We start from the raw sequence: 20,940 nt of genomic DNA, 5'->3' as shown, positions 1-20,940 counted from the left end.
ATTAGGTCATCGGGTCAATCGATTTAAACCGGGTATACCCATAATGCATTTCAAAATACAAATGGCTTCTTAGGTGAGTAACGCACGTTTCTCGGAGGTGATTCAGTTAGTTATCTGTATAATTACTATATTTGGAGTGATCTGGTAAGTGATCCGTATAATTGCTGTTTTGGTTTGCATTGGAGTTCACATTGAGAGAGGTAAGTCGATATTTTGTCACTTTGGGAACCCTTCTTGCACGATCGAGAGAGGGGATAGCCATTTACTACGTTAGTTTATGCATTATGTCAGTGAGCGGTCTCCTCGAAGAGTACTACTCGTTATATGTGTTTCGCTGATGTTACGTCCTGGTAACATTGACATAGCAAGTTTATGAAAACCCGTGTCCCTCGGTATCATGGGTGCTTGATACCACAGCACATGCGCTCGGAACGTTTCTTGGATAATAAATAATTACCTAAAGTAGGGTCGGCATAGTTAGTCAGTCGCCGGTACATTCGCTTACCACTCGTGTTATTATATGAGTAGTAGGCCAATGTACCGGCGACTGACTAACTATGCCGACCCTACTTTAGGTCATTATTTATTATCCAAGAAACGTTCCGAGCGTCTGTGTTTGATACGGGAAAACATTTTAAAAATTATCGATATAATGCATTTAATGTTACTATGCACCGACCGAATACAACCGAACTCGCCAGATTTCAACTCGGCCAAGAAAAAAATGCACAACTCGGCCAGTTGTGAATGTCGAGGTGTAAACTGGTCATTGGTCAACAATTGTCACCTTCTTTCACGTCTGTTGCCGTGGCGGCATTTTATTTCCAGATGTTATATGCTACACAACACACCCAGTGACGCATCCGTTTCACTGACTGTTTTTGACTAACTCCTGTGACTGTTTTATTGTCGATTTCAACAACACAAGTTTACATACACACACAAACGCTACTGGTTCTCCGACATGTTCAAGTTGTTGATTTCAACATTGGCTGAACATTGTCGATTTCAGTGACGCAAATTTTCTTTTCAAAGAAAAAACACAGACATTACATCGGAATCACAGACATCACATCGGCGACCGTCTGGCTACGCTGTGTAACAACACAACACACACAAAAAGAAACGCTCCTGTTTCCCGACTGTTGTCGATTTCAGTGACGCAAGTTTTCAAAGAAAAAGCTCTGCTATGTAAAAACACTAAAACTAATGTTTCAATTTGTAGCAGTTTTGTATGGCGCAACATTTTATTGTGTGATCCTTAATGCATCCGTTATTTTTCAGATCCATTACAAAATATTGTGAAGATTTACGAGTTGCATTTAATAAATCACTTCTGTTATAGATAAACTCTATGTTACGGTAAAATAAACTACTAGTATATATAATAATGGGCTATGCTTGAGTACGATTCACATGCGTCTTGACTCATGTCACCGTGATAATAAACCATTTGACAAGGCTACAAGTGTGATTCACAATCGGCCCTAACCCATGGTGTGTTTAAATGAACTAATGCAGTAGTGTTTTAGATCGATTCACGGATGGCTTTGTAGTGGGTAGTTGTTTATTAAACAAGATTTATGCAAGATTTACTCACCAAAAGTTCTTTATTTTTAACTTGTCACTGTGCTTGGCAAACAGGAAAGGGCTACAATGCTTCATGCACGGAACCAAGCTATGTATACATTGCATATATATTTAAAAACACAACGCGGTTACTACCAGATTATTACATCATCTATACCATTTTTCTCACCCAGTGTGATTACACTCACACATATATATTGTCTGTAGCTGGGGGAGCAGTATATATGAATGAAAATAAAAATAATAAGAACATTATAACGGTTAATCGCTGGAAAAAAACCATGGATTTAATAAGATACCTCCAAGGAATAACAAAAACATTTTGGCAAAGCATCCCGGTTTTATTGGAACGTTCACAGCCATGGCTGCGCCCTCTAGCGGCTGATAGCCATAAGCATAATTCTTTGCCAAATTCTGCTAGGAATGAAAACACCTTTACACGACTTGTTACTTTCAAAAAAATAGTTTTATTTGGGAAAAGTACAGACCAATTTGAACACTGCAATTGGTAAATAAATGCAAATACACCGTTCTTGTAAGATACGAGTTATTGGTAAATAAATGCAAATACATCGTTCTTGTAAGATACGAGTTATTGGTAAATAAATGCAAATACATCGTTCTTGTAAGATACGAGTTATTGGTAAATAAATGCAAATACATCGTTCTTGTAAGATACGAGTTATTGGTAAATAAATGCAAATACATCGTTCTTGTAAGATACGAGCTATTGGTAAATAAATGCAAATACATCGTTCTTGTAAGATACGAGTTATTGGTAAATAAATGTAAATACATCTTTCTTGTGAGATATGAGTTATTGGTAAATAAATGCAAATACATCGTTCTTGTAAGATACGAGTTATTGGTAAATAAATGCAAATACACCGTTCTTGTAAGGTACGAGTTATTGGTGAATAAGTGCAAATACATCGTTCTTGTAAGATTTGAGTTATTGGTAAATAAGTGCAATTACGCCGCGCTTATGAGGTACAAGTTGTTGTACATAGGGGAAATTCTATTTTAGTTGTTGAAAGTCACGGGACAACCTTTTGATAACTACACGTGGTCACACCTTTTACCGACTTGTTAAAGAAGAGCTCCCCTGTCGTATGCCACCAGTCACATTAAAACAAAGGAAAGCTTCCAACATTAATCGCGCCTCGCACGAGGTGTTTGTTTATTCATCCATGTCTGTCGATTACAAGTTAGTATGCCCACGCTTGTAGCTATGAAGTATTTTACGCACCGATCACGCGAACTCCAATGTTTTTGTGACCATAAAGTTGAAAAAAAACATGACACAAATTGATAATATACATGGAAATATGAAAACAGTGAAAACTGTTATTTCGAATAACGATTGCGCCACATTAAAAAAATAAATTAAGAAACATAATGTAAATTAAAAAACAATTTTGCTTTAGAAACCTACCTTGTTACCCTGCAAAATATTGAGATGCGCGAAAATCTAACTAAATTCTACCTCAGTGACCATAACTTGGAAATTGAGACACAAAGAAACACCCCCGAAAGAAATGTCCTATTTGAAATGGCAAAAACCAAAATCCAAAACTTTGTCACCAAAGACACAATTCATAGCCTTGCTAAACAACAGTGGTCTAACACTCCCTGTGGCGAGGTACCCGGAAAGAAATATTTTGAAAAAATACACCAACCCCAGTGACAATTTTAGTTTGTTTTATTTTATTTATTTGTTGTAACCTTTTCTATTGCAAACTATGCCTCGAAAGCGACATGTCGAAGTTTAGTACAGGCGGTATCATCAATTACGTACTCACTTCTATTCATGTTGTTAACACCTTCTTTAAGCCGTGAATTTTTTTCTTTAAACAATGATCTGCCGCCAACCGAAAGGTCATTGTTTGCAATTTAGCGTATAAAGTACAAGAAGTCGGGCATTTAACTTGGCGACAGAGTGGGACATCTTGCTACATTGTTACATTCCGACTTCAGTTCTTAATTTATTCACGTAATTCCCCATGAAAACACATCCTAACAAACCACAAAAATGCGGACCCTGAAATGTATTGCTCAACAACCAGAAGCACAACAAGCAAAGAAACAGTTTATTTGTTTATTCACTGATAGACCAATACAGACTATTTTGTCTGCCTACATAAACTGCTACATTCTTTTCCTTTTTCCTTCAACGTTCTCAATTCATCACGCGACAAACCACAAATGAGCATTCGAGCCCTGACTGAAACAGATTTGTATTAGATGTGTATTCTAGTTATCTGCCTGCGATGGGCATCACTGAAATCAACACCCTTTACATTTTATTGTGATATGACTCTGGCAGTCTGTAATCGACAACCCTTTTTTTTTATTAACAAAGCACGATGGGCATCACTGAAATCAACACCCTTTACATTTTATTGTGATATGACTCTGGCAGTCTGTAATACAGCGCTCGCTGTAGCATCACTGAGATCGACACCCTTTGACAAACCATTAACATATATGCAGGCCGAGTACGGTCACTGGCCGTGATCGGTCACTGGCCGAGTAGAAATCTGGCCGAGTTCGGTGGTCACCCACCGACCGACCGCATTTTTTAACTGCCGCTAACGTTATATTTGTTGTTTATTTGCCTCTACAACGAAGATAGTAATACTTGCTGCGCCAGTACTTTTGTACATCATGTAGATAGATAGATATTTTATTTGACACAAAATTAAGTATGAATGAAAAAAACATACAATAAATCAAAGGTCAAGAAAAACAAAACATAGACTAAAGCTTAGAAATAAAATAAATAAATTTTCCCAAGCAATTGACAATGAAGTCGACAACTTGCAAATGTTGTCATCATAAATTGCTAATTCAGCTTCATTTTTAGTATGAGCTTGTAAAATCTGACTATTTTTAAATATGAGTACCGGTAATACATGAAATTCACCCCCAATAGCCTGTTCATTAACAAAACCTTTTCTCTGAAGGTGTTTTATTATATCTAAGTTTTTCAATTGGCAAAGAGTGAGAAGAAATGCAAAACTTAGTGAAGCTGACTTTTTTATTAGTCCCCGTTCGGACGTAGTCCGAAAACGGGGACTTGTGTTTTGCCCTGTGTGCGTCCGTGCGTCCGTGATCACCTGTATCTCGAACATGCATGGACCGATTAAGTTCAAACTTCACTCATACATCACACATTATATGGGACATATGCACATGCGTTTTTTTCATGATCCGATTAACGATAGCCGAATAGCGGCCATTTTAAGGCCGAAAATGCATCAAAATCGCATTTTTTCACCATTCCGGACCCGGATCTCAGTTATGCATGGACGGATTTTGTTCAAATTTGGTACATACATTAAACATAATAGGACCTTGATGCACGTCATTTTTTTTTTGGATCGGGTTTGAAATGGCCGACTGGCGGCCATTTTGTTTTAAAGAATTCAGTTCTGGATCCGTATCTGAGACATGCCTGGATTGATCAAGTTCAAACTTCACACACACAAGGTACACCATGTCATAAATATGTATGTGCATTTGTTCGGCTGATCTGCACTGGCTCGGAAGATGAATTCTGATTGGCTAAAAAAACAAAAAACTTGTGGCGTTGAATGCACGTTCATTGTCAGTATTGTTATGCAAATTCAAACTAGCTAATCATTTACAACCTTCCGAGCCAGTGCAGATTAGCCCCATTTGTTTCATGATCTCATTAACGATAGCCAAATGGTGGCCGCTTTAAGGCCGAAAATGCATTGAAATCGCACATTTTCACCATTCCGGACCTGGATCTCAGTTATGCATGGACGGATTTTGTTCAAATTTGGTACATACATTAAACATAATAGGACCTTGATGCACGTCATTTTTTTTTGGATCGGGTTTGAAATGGCCGACTGGCGGCCATTTTGTTTTAAAGAATTCAGTTCTGGATTCGTATCTGAGACATGCCTGGATTGATCGAGTTCAAACTTCACACACACAAGATACATCATGTCACAAATATGTATGTGCATTTGTTTCATGATCTCATTAACGATAGCCAAATGGTGGCCGCTTTAAGGCCGAAAATGCATTGAAATCGCACATTTTAACCATTCCGGATCTGGATCTCAGTTATGCATGGACGGATTTTGTTCAAATTTGGTACATACCGGTACATTAAACATAATAGGACCTTGATGCACATCATTTTTTTTTCCGGATCAAGTTCGAAATGGCCGACTGGCGGCCATTTTGTTTTAAAGAATTCAGTTCTGGATCCGTATCCGAGACATGTCTGGATTGATCAAGTTCAAACTTCACACACACACATGGTACATCATGTCACAAATAGATATGTGCATTTGTTTCATAATCCGCTTAACAATAGCTGATGGCCATTTTAAGGCCGAAAATGCATCAAAATCACGTATTTTCACAATTCCGGAACCGGATCTCAGTCATGCATGGATGGATTTTGTTCAGATTTAGTACAATGTGTTGTACATATACAGGTGCATTTCGGTCATGATCTGCTTTGAATGTATATGTCACTCAAGTATGAACGGAACGGGGACGTGTCATTGACAATGACTTGTTTGTTCTAAATATGGTTCAAATTTAAGATTTTATTTAAAATGTTATTTGAACCATATTTATACACAAATACTGTTGTAACACGTAATATGCCATAATAAATAACCATACTATCAGCCGCAGAGGCAATAAACAACAAATACAACATTGAATGTATATACTACATGCATTTATTATAATTAAAAAAAAAAATGTCTGTGTCAAGTGCCCATGCTCTCAGTACTGAGTAAGAGAAATTCGTTTGAAAACTAGAGGGGCTAGATGATTTTGTGCAAAAAATATGTGTTTAAGAAGCAATTGGAAAAGCTAACAAAAGAAAAAAAAAGTGTTGTATTACCGGTATGTAGCAGGTAATGCCTGGTGAGTGAACACAGCTGATTAGTTTATTGATTTACTAAAATAGAACTGACATAACTAAAGAATGTCCAGTTGTTACTTATTTTGTGTTGCTACTGTTCAAAATGACTCGAAACATCATTTGAAGTTAAAGTACTTTCAGTTTGCTGCCAAAAAACAATTGTCATTGAACAACATTTCTGAAGATGTTTTTTCATGAATGAGCTGCTCGCTTCACATAATCTGCGAAACAACAATAAAAATAGAATCGCCCATAAACCAGAAATGCACCATTTTCTAATATCTTAGGGTATATAGATTTCTTCCATACTCTTCTATATGTACACAATATCTACTATGTATATTTATCTGCTAGATGAGGGTGAATGACATGGACGTGTACAAAAGTAATATTTTTCTTGCAGCAAAATTATTGAAGACTAAAAGCAAGAAAATGAGGTTGACAAGATTATTATTTACCAGTAGAAGATATCCATTGGATGATCCTTGGGCTAAAGATTGGTGGAAAAAAATTAATAAAAATTTTCGTTATGGAATGGCAAAACCTAAAACCCCAGCATCTCTCAAAGCTAATTATCCTGGTAGAAATAGACCAGCAGTGTTGGTTGAACCACTAAAAGATTGGAATTATTTTCGAGGTGATCTGGTAAGTGGTCTGCATATTTGCTTATATAAACAATTGCCAACTGGTGACAATTTTCATTTGTGTACTCTTGTCAATACTAGTTTCCTAACAATATACATTTGCTTTATCCAAAGATTAAAGTTTGATCTGATGCTATTCAATTGATTGCCACAGTGCTGTCAAATATTTATCTAAACTATTATACTTTCACTGCAATCCGTTTTTGCGGTTTGATGATTTATGACCATTGCCAACAACAATTTTTCTGTTTAGTCAAGGCATATATGCAAGGCAGAATTTGATTGTTGAAAAAACTGTTACCTTTTAACAAACAAGCTATTCTCTGATTGGTCTGAGTGTTAGGTGTTAGGGTAAGCAGCTGTCTCCAGTGAAATGTTACATGAAAAATTTCTCTCGCAAAATATAGCGGTTTTGTTAACATTCATAACTAATAATGACCACATGTATACAGTAAGCCTAATCGTTCTTGATAATTGGGTAAAATTGACAAACATCTAAACAAAAAAAGAAATTACCTGAAAACCAACACTGTTAAAGGGTTGTGATGTTTGTTTGTTTTAGGTGCAGATTTTGATAGGAAAAGACCAAGGAAAACATGGAACTATATGTGAAATTATCAGAGAAAGAAATTGGGTTGTTGTAGAAGGGCTGAATTGTGTAAGTGCATTATGGGAGTTTTGTGATAAAAATTGTTGGTGTGCCAAATATTGCATTTTTGCATTCAAGTGATTTTGACACTGTCCCAGATGTCAAGTTTTTCACTTGTATTATGAATATCTTCAAGTTCGCAAAACTTAATTGAAAGCCCTTTCAATTTTGAGTTACTTGGCAAAAAATAAAATCCATAAAAGTTATGGCATCTGTGAAGCAGGTGTATAATGTCATTTATCGACTAAGTTAGTGTTTGTCTTCAATGCAATAAGTCCTTTCTTGCATTAGTATTCATATTCTTCTTCTGGAGCAACTAATCTAGGAAGTACATATGGTCCTAACTTTTGTGTTCATTTAAAGTAATAGTAATGTGGGGAAAATATAAATTCAAAAGGGAGGACTCTATGGCTATACAGGAAACCACACAAGAGTCCATAAATAAATGCTGCTTGGACCGATAAATATGATACATAATAAGTAATATTTTAGTGATCATTGTCCTAAGTAACTATTAGTATTACCGGTAACTATTAAAAATAGTTACCGGTACTTAGGACAACGATTACCAAATACATGTATTATCTACTATATATTACCGGTAATTCAAGTGTCTGGTGTGAAACTTAGACAAATGTTATAGAAATGAAAATCTTTTGAAATTGCTTTTTCATCCAGAACAAACTTGAATAAGTTTGAAATTTCTGATATAAATACTATCTAATGTTTGTACAGCATTATAAATGTCTTGGGAAAACTGAAGGCTATAGAGGAATGTATATAAAGAGTGAAGCACCATTATTACACAACCAAGTTGCATTGATAGATCCATCAGATAAGTAAGTTTAACTATGTTTATTTAGTAAATCAACCTTAACTGTTGATTGATCTATTCCTAAGTTTATCAGCTCTACAAGGCAAGTGTATGTACTGTACTGTAAAGGTTGAGATACAGCAGTGCATTTATGTACCGTAGTAATGAGATACAGCAGTGCATTTATGTACCGTAGTAATGAGATACAGCAGTGCATTTATGTACCGTAGTAATGAGATACAGCAGTGCATTTATGTACCGTAGTAATGAGATACAGCAGTGCATTTATGTACCGTAGTAATGAGATACAGCAGTGCATTTATGTACCGTAGTAATGAGATACAGCAGTGCATTTATGTACCGTAGTAATGAGATACAGCAGTGCATTTATGTACCGTAGTAATAAGATACAGCAGTGCATTTATGTACCGTAGTAATGAGATACAGCAGTGCATTTATGTACCGTAGTAATGAGATACAGCAGTGCATTTATGTACCGTAGTAATGAGATACAGCAGTGCATTTATGTACCGTAGTAATGAGATACAGCAGTGCATTTATGTACCGTAGTAATGAGATACAGCAGTGCATTTATGTACCGTAGTAATGAGATACAGCAGTGCATTTATGTACCGTAGTAATGAGATACAGCAGTGCATTTATGTACCGTAGTAATGAGATACAGCAGTGCATTTATGTACCGTAGTAATAAGATACAGCAGTGCATTTATGTACCGTAGTAATGAGATACAGCAGTGCATTTATGTACCGTAGTAATGAGATACAGCAGTGCATTTATGTACCGTAGTAATGAGATACAGCAGTGCATTTATGTACCGTAGTAATGAGATACAGCAGTGCATTTATGTACCGTAGTAATGAGATACAGCAGTGCATTTATGTACCGTAGTAATGAGATACAGCAGTGCATTTATGTACCGTAGTAATAAGATACAGCAGTGCATTTATGTACCGTAGTAATAAGATACAGCAGTGCATTTATGTACCGTAGTAATAAGATACAGCAGTGCATTTATGTACCGTAGTAATGAGATACAGCAGTGCATTTATGTACCGTAGTAATAAGATACAGCAGTGCATTTATGTACCGTAGTAATGAGATACAGCAGTGCATTTATGTACCGTAGTAATAAGATACAGCAGTGCATTTATGTACCGTAGTAATGAGATACAGCAGTGCATTTATGTACCGTAGTAATGAGATACAGCAGTGCATTTATGTACCGTAGTAATGAGATACAGCAGTGCATTTATGTACCGTAGTAATGAGATACAGCAGTGCATTTATGTACCGTAGTAATGAGATACAGCAGTGCATTTATGTACCGTAGTAATAAGATACAGCAGTGCATTTATGTACCGTAGTAATGAGATACAGCAGTGCATTTATGTACCGTAGTAATGAGATACAGCAGTGCATTTATGTACCGTAGTAATGAGATACAGCAGTGCATTTATGTACCGTAGTAATAAGATACAGCAGTGCATTTATGTACCGTAGTAATGAGATACAGCAGTGCATTTATGTACCGTAGTAATGAGATACAGCAGTGCATTTATGTACCGTAGTAATAAGATACAGCAGTGCATTTATGTACCGTAGTAATGAGATACAGCAGTGCATTTATGTACCGTAGTAATAAGATACAGCAGTGCATTTATGTACCGTAGTAATGAGATACAGCAGTGCATTTATGTACCGTAGTAATGAGATACAGCAGTGCATTTATGTACCGTAGTAATGAGATACAGCAGTGCATTTATGTACCGTAGTAATGAGATACAGCAGTGCATTTATGTACCGTAGTAATGAGATACAGCAGTGCATTTATGTACCGTAGTAATAAGATACAGCAGTGCATTTATGTACCGTAGTAATGAGATACAGCAGTGCATTTATGTACCGTAGTAATGAGATACAGCAGTGCATTTATGTACCGTAGTAATAAGATACAGCAGTGCATTTATGTACCGTAGTAATGAGATACAGCAGTGCATTTATGTACCGTAGTAATGAGATACAGCAGTGCATTTATGTACCGTAGTAATGAGATACAGCAGTGCATTTATGTACCGTAGTAATGAGATACAGCAGTGCATTTATGTACCGTAGTAATGAGATACAGCAGTGCATTTATGTACCGTAGTAATGAGATACAGCAGTGCATTTATGTACCGTAGTAATGAGATACAGCAGTGCATTTATGTACCGTAGTAATGAGATACAGCAGTGCATTTATGTACCGTAGTAATAAGATACAGCAGTGCATTTATGTACCGTAGTAATGAGATACAGCAGTGCATTTATGTACCGTAGTAATGAGATACAGCAGTGCATTTATGTACCGTAGTAATGAGATACAGCAGTGCATTTATGTACCGTAGTAATAAGATACAGCAGTGCATTTATGTACCGTAGTAATGAGATACAGCAGTGCATTTATGTACCGTAGTAATAAGATACAGCAGTGCATTTATGTACCGTAGTAATGAGATACAGCAGTGCATTTATGTACCGTAGTAATGAGATACAGCAGTGCATTTATGTACCGTAGTAATGAGATACAGCAGTGCATTTATGTACCGTAGTAATAAGATACAGCAGTGCATTTATGTACCGTAGTAATAAGATACAGCAGTGCATTTATGTACCGTAGTAATGAGATACAGCAGTGCATTTATGTACCGTAGTAATAAGATACAGCAGTGCATTTATGTACCGTAGTAATAAGATACAGCAGTGCATTTATGTACCGTAGTAATAAGATACAGCAGTGCATTTATGTACCGTAGTAATGAGATACAGCAGTGCATTTATGTACCGTAGTAATAAGATACAGCAGTGCATTTATGTACCGTAGTAATGAGATACAGCAGTGCATTTATGTACCGTAGTAATGAGATACAGCAGTGCATTTATGTACCGTAGTAATGAGATACAGCAGTGCATTTATGTACCGTAGTAATGAGATACAGCAGTGCATTTATGTACCGTAGTAATGAGATACAGCAGTGCATTTATGTACCGTAGTAATGAGATACAGCAGTGCATTTATGTACCGTAGTAATGAGATACAGCAGTGCATTTATGTACCGTAGTAATGAGATACAGCAGTGCATTTATGTACCGTAGTAATGAGATACAGCAGTGCATTTATGTACCGTAGTAATGAGATACAGCAGTGCATTTATGTACCGTAGTAATAAGATACAGCAGTGCATTTATGTACCGTAGTAATGAGATACAGCAGTGCATTTATGTACCGTAGTAATAAGATACAGCAGTGCATTTATGTACCGTAGTAATGAGATACAGCAGTGCATTTATGTACCGTAGTAATAAGATACAGCAGTGCATTTATGTACCGTAGTAATGAGATACAGCAGTGCATTTATGTACCGTAGTAATGAGATACAGCAGTGCATTTATGTACCGTAGTAATGAGATACAGCAGTGCATTTATGTACCGTAGTAATGAGATACAGCAGTGCATTTATGTACCGTAGTAATGAGATACAGCAGTGCATTTATGTACCGTAGTAATGAGATACAGCAGTGCATTTATGTACCGTAGTAATAAGATACAGCAGTGCATTTATGTACCGTAGTAATGAGATACAGCAGTGCATTTATGTACCGTAGTAATAAGATACAGCAGTGCATTTATGTACCGTAGTAATGAGATACAGCAGTGCATTTATGTACCGTAGTAATGAGATACAGCAGTGCATTTATGTACCGTAGTAATGAGATACAGCAGTGCATTTATGTACCGTAGTAATGAGATACAGCAGTGCATTTATGTACCGTAGTAATAAGATACAGCAGTGCATTTATGTACCGTAGTAATGAGATACAGCAGTGCATTTATGTACCGTAGTAATGAGATACAGCAGTGCATTTATGTACCGTAGTAATGAGATACAGCAGTGCATTTATGTACCGTAGTAATGAGATACAGCAGTGCATTTATGTACCGTAGTAATGAGATACAGCAGTGCATTTATGTATCGTAGTAATGAGATACAGCAGTGCATTTATGTACCGTAGTAATGAGATACAGCAGTGCATTTATGTACCGTAGTAATGAGATACAGCAGTGCATTTATGTACCGTAGTAATGAGATACAGCAGTGCATTTATGTACCGTAGTAATGAGATACAGCAGTGCATTTATGTACCGTAGTAATGAGATACAGCAGTGCATTTATGTACCGTAGTAATGAGATACAGCAGTGCATTTATGTACCGTAGTAATAAGATACAGCAGTGCATTTATGTACCGTAGTAATGAGATACAGCAGTGCATTTATGTACCGTAGTAATGAGATACAGCAGTGCATTTATGTACCGTAGTAATGAGATACAGCAGTGCATTTATGTACCGTAGTAATGAGATACAGCAGTGCATTTATGTACCGTAGTAATGAGATACAGCAGTGCATTTATGTACCGTAGTAATGAGATACAGCAGTGCATTTATGTACCGTAGTAATAAGATACAGCAGTGCATTTATGTACCGTAGTAATGAGATACAGCAGTGCATTTATGTACCGTAGTAATAAGATACAGCAGTGCATTTATGTACCGTAGTAATAAGATACAGCAGTGCATTTATGTACCGTAGTAATGAGATACAGCAGTGCATTTATGTACCGTAGTAATGAGATACAGCAGTGCATTTATGTACCGTAGTAATGAGATACAGCAGTGCATTTATGTACCGTAGTAATAAGATACAGCAGTGCATTTATGTACCGTAGTAATAAGATACAGCAGTGCATTTATGTACCGTAGTAATGAGATACAGCAGTGCATTTATGTACCGTAGTAATAAGATACAGCAGTGCATTTATGTACCGTAGTAATGAGATACAGCAGTGCATTTATGTACCGTAGTAATAAGATACAGCAGTGCATTTATGTACCGTAGTAATGAGATACAGCAGTGCATTTATGTACCGTAGTAATAAGATACAGCAGTGCATTTATGTACCGTAGTAATGAGATACAGCAGTGCATTTATGTACCGTAGTAATAAGATACAGCAGTGCATTTATGTACCGTAGTAATAAGATACAGCAGTGCATTTATGTACCGTAGTAATAAGATACAGCAGTGCATTTATGTACCGTAGTAATAAGATACAGCAGTGCATTTATGTACCGTAGTAATGAGATACAGCAGTGCATTTATGTACCGTAGTAATGAGATACAGCAGTGCATTTATGTACCGTAGTAATGAGATACAGCAGTGCATTTATGTACCGTAGTAATAAGATACAGCAGTGCATTTATGTACCGTAGTAATAAGATACAGCAGTGCATTTATGTACCGTAGTAATGAGATACAGCAGTGCATTTATGTACCGTAGTAATGAGATACAGCAGTGCATTTATGTACCGTAGTAATAAGATACAGCAGTGCATTTATGTACCGTAGTAATGAGATACAGCAGTGCATTTATGTACCGTAGTAATGAGATACAGCAGTGCATTTATGTACCGTAGTAATAAGATACAGCAGTGCATTTATGTACCGTAGTAATGAGATACAGCAGTGCATTTATGTACCGTAGTAATGAGATACAGCAGTGCATTTATGTACCGTAGTAATGAGATACAGCAGTGCATTTATGTACCGTAGTAATAAGATACAGCAGTGCATTTATGTACCGTAGTAATGAGATACAGCAGTGCATTTATGTACCGTAGTAATAAGATACAGCAGTGCATTTATGTACCGTAGTAATGAGATACAGCAGTGCATTTATGTACCGTAGTAATGAGATACAGCAGTGCATTTATGTACCGTAGTAATGAGATACAGCAGTGCATTTATGTACCGTAGTAATGAGATACAGCAGTGCATTTATGTACCGTAGTAATGAGATACAGCAGTGCATTTATGTACCGTAGTAATAAGATACAGCAGTGCATTTATGTACCGTAGTAATGAGATACAGCAGTGCATTTATGTACCGTAGTAATGAGATACAGCAGTGCATTTATGTACCGTAGTAATGAGATACAGCAGTGCATTTATGTACCGTAGTAATAAGATACAGCAGTGCATTTATGTACCGTAGTAATGAGATACAGCAGTGCATTTATGTACCGTAGTAATGAGATACAGCAGTGCATTTATGTACCGTAGTAATAAAAAACAGCAGTGCATTTATGTACCGTAGTAATGAGATACAGCAGTGCATTTATGTACCGTAGTAATGAGATACAGCAGTGCATTTATGTACCGTAGTAATAAGATACAGCAGTGCATTTATGTACCGTAGTAATGAGATACAGCAGTGCATTTATGTACCGTAGTAATGAGATACAGCAGTGCATTTATGTACCGTAGTAATGAGATACAGCAGTGCATTTATGTACCGTAGTAATGAGATACAGCAGTGCATTTATGTACCGTAGTAATGAGATACAGCAGTGCATTTATGTACCGTAGTAATAAGATACAGCAGTGCATTTATGTACCGTAGTAATGAGATACAGCAGTGCATTTATGTACCGTAGTAATGAGATACAGCAGTGCATTTATGTACCGTAGTAATGAGATACAGCAGTGCATTTATGTACCGTAGTAATGAGATACAGCAGTGCATTTATGTACCGTAGTAATAAGATACAGCAGTGCATTTATGTACCGTAGTAATAAGATACAGCAGTGCATTTATGTACCGTAGTAATGAGATACAGCAGTGCATTTATGTACCGTAGTAATGAGATACAGCAGTGCATTTATGTACCGTAGTAATGAGATACAGCAGTGCATTTATGTACCGTAGTAATAAGATACAGCAGTGCATTTATGTACCGTAGTAATGAGATACAGCAGTGCATTTATGTACCGTAGTAATGAGATACAGCAGTGCATTTATGTACCGTAGTAATAAGATACAGCAGTGCATTTATGTACCGTAGTAATGAGATACAGCAGTGCATTTATGTACCGTAGTAATGAGATACAGCAGTGCATTTATGTACCGTAGTAATAAGATACAGCAGTGCATTTATGTACCGTAGTAATGAGATACAGCAGTGCATTTATGTACCGTAGTAATGAGATACAGCAGTGCATTTATGTACCGTAGTAATGAGATACAGCAGTGCATTTATGTACCGTAGTAATAAGATACAGCAGTGCATTTATGTACCGTAGTAATGAGATACAGCAGTGCATTTATGTACCGTAGTAATAAGATACAGCAGTGCATTTATGTACCGTAGTAATAAGATACAGCAGTGCATTTATGTACCGTAGTAATGAGATACAGCAGTGCATTTATGTACCGTAGTAATGAGATACAGCAGTGCATTTATGTACCGTAGTAATGAGATACAGCAGTGCATTTATGTACCGTAGTAATGAGATACAGCAGTGCATTTATGTACCGTAGTAATGAGATACAGCAGTGCATTTATGTACCGTAGTAATGAGATACAGCAGTGCATTTATGTACCGTAGTAATGAGATACAGCAGTGCATTTATGTACCGTAGTAATGAGATACAGCAGTGCATTTATGTACCGTAGTAATGAGATACAGCAGTGCATTTATGTACCGTAGTAATGAGATACAGCAGTGCATTTATGTACCGTAGTAATGAGATACAGCAGTGCATTTATGTACCGTAGTAATAAGATACAGCAGTGCATTTATGTACCGTAGTAATGAGATACAGCAGTGCATTTATGTACCGTAGTAATGAGATACAGCAGTGCATTTATGTACCGTAGTAATGAGATACAGCAGTGCATTTATGTATCGTAGTAATGAGATACAGCAGTGCATTTATGTACCGTAGTAATAAGATACAGCAGTGCATTTATGTACCGTAGTAATGAGATACAGCAGTGCATTTATGTACCGTAGTAATAAGATACAGCAGTGCATTTATGTACCGTAGTAATGAGATACAGCAGTGCATTTATGTACCGTAGTAATGAGATACAGCAGTGCATTTATGTACCGTAGTAATGAGATACAGCAGTGCATTTATGTACCGTAGTAATGAGATACAGCAGTGCATTTATGTACCGTAGTAATGAGATACAGCAGTGCATTTATGTACCGTAGTAATGAGATACAGCAGTGCATTTATGTACCGTAGTAATAAGATACAGCAGTGCATTTATGTACCGTAGTAATGAGATACAGCAGTGCATTTATGTACCGTAGTAATGAGATACAGCAGTGCATTTATGTACCGTAGTAATGAGATACAGCAGTGCATTTATGTACCGTAGTAATAAGATACAGCAGTGCATTTATGTACCGTAGTAATAAGATACAGCAGTGCATTTATGTACCGTAGTAATGAGATACAGCAGTGCATTTATGTACCGTAGTAATGAGATACAGCAGTGCATTTATGTACCGTAGTAATGAGATACAGCAGTGCATTTATGTACCGTAGTAATGAGATACAGCAGTGCATTTATGTACCGTAGTAATGAGATACAGCAGTGCATTTATGTACCGTAGTAATGAGATACAGCAGTGCATTTATGTACCGTAGTAATGAGATACAGCAGTGCATTTATGTACCGTAGTAATAAGATACAGCAGTGCATTTATGTACCGTAGTAATGAGATACAGCAGTGCATTTATGTACCGTAGTAATGAGATACAGCAGTGCATTTATGTACCGTAGTAATGAGATACAGCAGTGCATTTATGTACCGTAGTAATGAGATACAGCAGTGCATTTATGTACCGTAGTAATGAGATACAGCAGTGCATTTATGTACCGTAGTAATGAGATACAGCAGTGCATTTATGTACCGTAGTAATGAGATACAGCAGTGCATTTATGTACCGTAGTAATGAGATACAGCAGTGCATTTATGTACCGTAGTAATGAGATACAGCAGTGCATTTATGTACCGTAGTAATGAGATACAGCAGTGCATTTATGTACCGTAGTAATAAGATACAGCAGTGCATTTATGTACCGTAGTAATAAGATACAGCAGTGCATTTATGTACCGTAGTAATGAGATACAGCAGTGCATTTATGTACCGTAGTAATGAGATACAGCAGTGCATTTATGTACCGTAGTAATAAGATACAGCAGTGCATTTATGTACCGTAGTAATGAGATACAGCAGTGCATTTATGTACCGTAGTAATGAGATACAGCAGTGCATTTATGTACCGTAGTAATGAGATACAGCAGTGCATTTATGTACCGTAGTAATGAGATACAGCAGTGCATTTATGTATCGTAGTAATGAGATACAGCAGTGCATTTATGTACCGTAGTAATGAGATACAGCAGTGCATTTATGTACCGTAGTAATGAGATACAGCAGTGCATTTATGTACCGTAGTAATGAGATACAGCAGTGCATTTATGTACCGTAGTAATGAGATACAGCAGTGCATTTATGTACCGTAGTAATGAGATACAGCAGTGCATTTATGTACCGTAGTAATGAGATACAGCAGTGCATTTATGTACCGTAGTAATAAGATACAGCAGTGCATTTATGTACCGTAGTAATGAGATACAGCAGTGCATTTATGTACCGTAGTAATGAGATACAGCAGTGCATTTATGTACCGTAGTAATGAGATACAGCAGTGCATTTATGTACCGTAGTAATGAGATACAGCAGTGCATTTATGTACCGTAGTAATGAGATACAGCAGTGCATTTATGTACCGTAGTAATAAGATACAGCAGTGCATTTATGTACCGTAGTAATGAGATACAGCAGTGCATTTATGTACCGTAGTAATAAGATACAGCAGTGCATTTATGTACCGTAGTAATGAGATACAGCAGTGCATTTATGTACCGTAGTAATGAGATACAGCAGTGCATTTATGTACCGTAGTAATGAGATACAGCAGTGCATTTATGTACCGTAGTAATAAGATACAGCAGTGCATTTATGTACCGTAGTAATGAGATACAGCAGTGCATTTATGTACCGTAGTAATGAGATACAGCAGTGCATTTATGTACCGTAGTAATGAGATACAGCAGTGCATTTATGTACCGTAGTAATGAGATACAGCAGTGCATTTATGTACCGTAGTAATGAGCTGTCACAGTAAAAAAGTAGTCTCCAGGGAAGTTGTGTAAGCGAATATATGTTATTTATTGAATGCAAAAACACTGGTCAATTAATCTTTGAGAAAATTTCCTCTGCACCTGAATCCGATTTTTAAACAACTTTTTGCCTAACGATATCATCTTCATAATGTTTTTAACATAATTTTCCCAATATTTTTCACATATTTTGTCTGAAAATTTCATTTCTAAGATAGTTTCTGTGTACAGCTGTTGTATTATAATTCAACGATTGCTTTCAGTAAACCAACTAGTATTAAATGGAAGTACAATGAATCTGGTGAGAAAGTGAGAGTATCAATCCGAACTGGTAGAATTATTCCGTTGTCACCAATGGCATTTCAGCATCCTGACTATAAAACTAAAGATTCATATTCTGGTGAGTGCTTTCATTTGACATGGTCAAACAACCTAAAAAATACATTGATATAAATTGTATTAGTAATGTATGTGTTTATGTAAATGACAGATTACCACGTCTATGCAGGGCTCGAAATTAACTGTAGTCTGATTGTCCTGGTGTATTCATGATTCAACTATGAGGGCGCTATTTGCCATATCAATCAAGGTCGTGCCTTGTCAGCAAAAGACTTTAGCACAATTTAAAATAAACATAGTTTTACTGAGATTTTCATCGCATGTTACCATAGTTATGAAAGGTGCATCCATTTTTCATTGATTAACCATGTTGAATTTGAAATGAAAATTCCAAATATTCTCTTATTTGTAGAACAAACAAAAGATACAGTTGGGGAACACGCAAGTAAAGATTCTTACAAACCATCTCTTAAGTTAGTAGAAGAGGAACTAATGGATGCAATGGGTATCATTGAAACCAGGAAGCCTGGTAAAACATGGTGGTATTAGATATATTAAAGTAGGACATGTGACAGGACTGACTTTCTTTCCCCAAGTGTTCATGTTATGAAAAAACTGTCAATGGAGGAAAATCATGATATGGCAGTGAACAAACTTGATGGTTTTTTGCTGATACAGTACATCTAGGATTTTATCAACTGCTGTGATCTTTACACCTGTTATAATCTTAGTATTATGTTCTGTGGAAAAGTGTCAGCACCTTACCTTAGGAGTGTATGATGTACAGTGTATCATTACAATACTGCATATTACCTTTGCCTACAGAATTAAAATCATGTGTAGTAAAAACCACAAAGTGTGTACATGTTTTCTGTGATTGATTGATAATTTTAAAATTACTAAATATAGGTGAATGTGTAAAGTTGAAATGTTTAATCTCTGTTGCAATGGTCGTTGCACCAAGCATGTGTTATGTTTTGGTCCCACACAAACATACCTGTAGAAGGTGACTATGAGTATTTCGTAAATCCATATATACAAAAAATGATGTTACCAAAGTTTAATTATAGAATTTCTAGGATGATTGGACATTGACAAATATTCCAACGAGTCAGAATATTTAGTGTACGTTGCATCCAGATCAAATCTAGCATTCATGCTTGCCACTGGGAGAGTGCATTGGATTGTGAAAATCAGTTTTCTCAACACAAATCTCACACATGTTTCATGGCAGCCAGCATTCTTCAGATAACACTATGCTTCCTTTTGACAAATTACCATATTGCTGTGATTTTTCTGTTCGAAGGACTGCTGAGCTATAGAGATCATGAAGTGTCCGACTGTCTGTGGACGATTTCTCCAAAACCACTGACCGTTGGTTCTGATTTTTAGTATGAACATTCCTTATTGGTGGATTCATTAACAAATCTGGAATTTGGGTCAAAAAAGCTGAAAATTGATATTTTTGTTGAATTCTAAAAAAAAATGTCGGTCTGATTGACTTGCTATTTAGACCTTGGCTGGTCCTCTGTGTGGCCTGTTAGTGTGGTAGCTTTATTATCTAAAAATTTGTATTTTAAGTGAATTTTTTCATTATTTTTTTAATATTTTTAGCTAAAAGCGTTATTTTCGACTTCTCCAAAACTTTCATATTTACTGGTAGTAATGATATCTTCAATTTTGTGCAATTTTTTCTGATTATTTTTTTTTTAATTTCCGACTCTCCATTTGCAATATATGGGACTTACAGAATGCAGAGGCCTAAGTGTGACCATCAGATTTTTAGTGTGAAGGTACCCTGTGGGCTAGAGATTGGAATTTAGATTAGAGATTAGATTTTGTTCATAGATCAGTCTATAATTCTGCAAATTGGATCAAA

The 20,940-nt window shown here is 36.4% G+C and overlaps 1 protein-coding gene across 2 annotated transcripts; it reads left to right on the top strand.

Annotated features, from left to right (window-relative positions):
* The first annotated feature begins 29 nt into the window (after positions 1-29).
* On the top strand, positions 30-19,917 carry LOC100375908 (large ribosomal subunit protein uL24m-like). 2 transcript variants are annotated; one of them, XM_078007926.1, is made up of 6 exons: positions 30-73; positions 6,915-7,156; positions 7,718-7,813; positions 8,540-8,643; positions 18,986-19,122; positions 19,474-19,917. In XM_078007926.1, exons 2-6 carry the CDS (start codon positions 6,944-6,946, stop codon positions 19,608-19,610), a joined length of 687 nt encoding a protein of 228 aa, XP_077864052.1. In that variant the 5' UTR covers positions 30-73; positions 6,915-6,943; the 3' UTR covers positions 19,611-19,917. The 2 variants fall into 2 exon arrangements, with proteins under 2 accessions (XP_077864052.1, XP_002733223.2); XM_002733177.3 differs by having other exon boundaries at positions 62-200.
* Positions 19,918-20,940: the final 1,023 nt, after the last annotated feature.

This window comes from Saccoglossus kowalevskii, chromosome 13, assembly GCF_978046115.1.
Source record: "Saccoglossus kowalevskii chromosome 13, keSacKowa6.1, whole genome shotgun sequence".
In the NCBI taxonomy this organism is placed as follows: Eukaryota; Metazoa; Hemichordata; class Enteropneusta; family Harrimaniidae; genus Saccoglossus; species Saccoglossus kowalevskii.
This window is presented reverse-complemented; position numbering and strand designations above follow the sequence as displayed.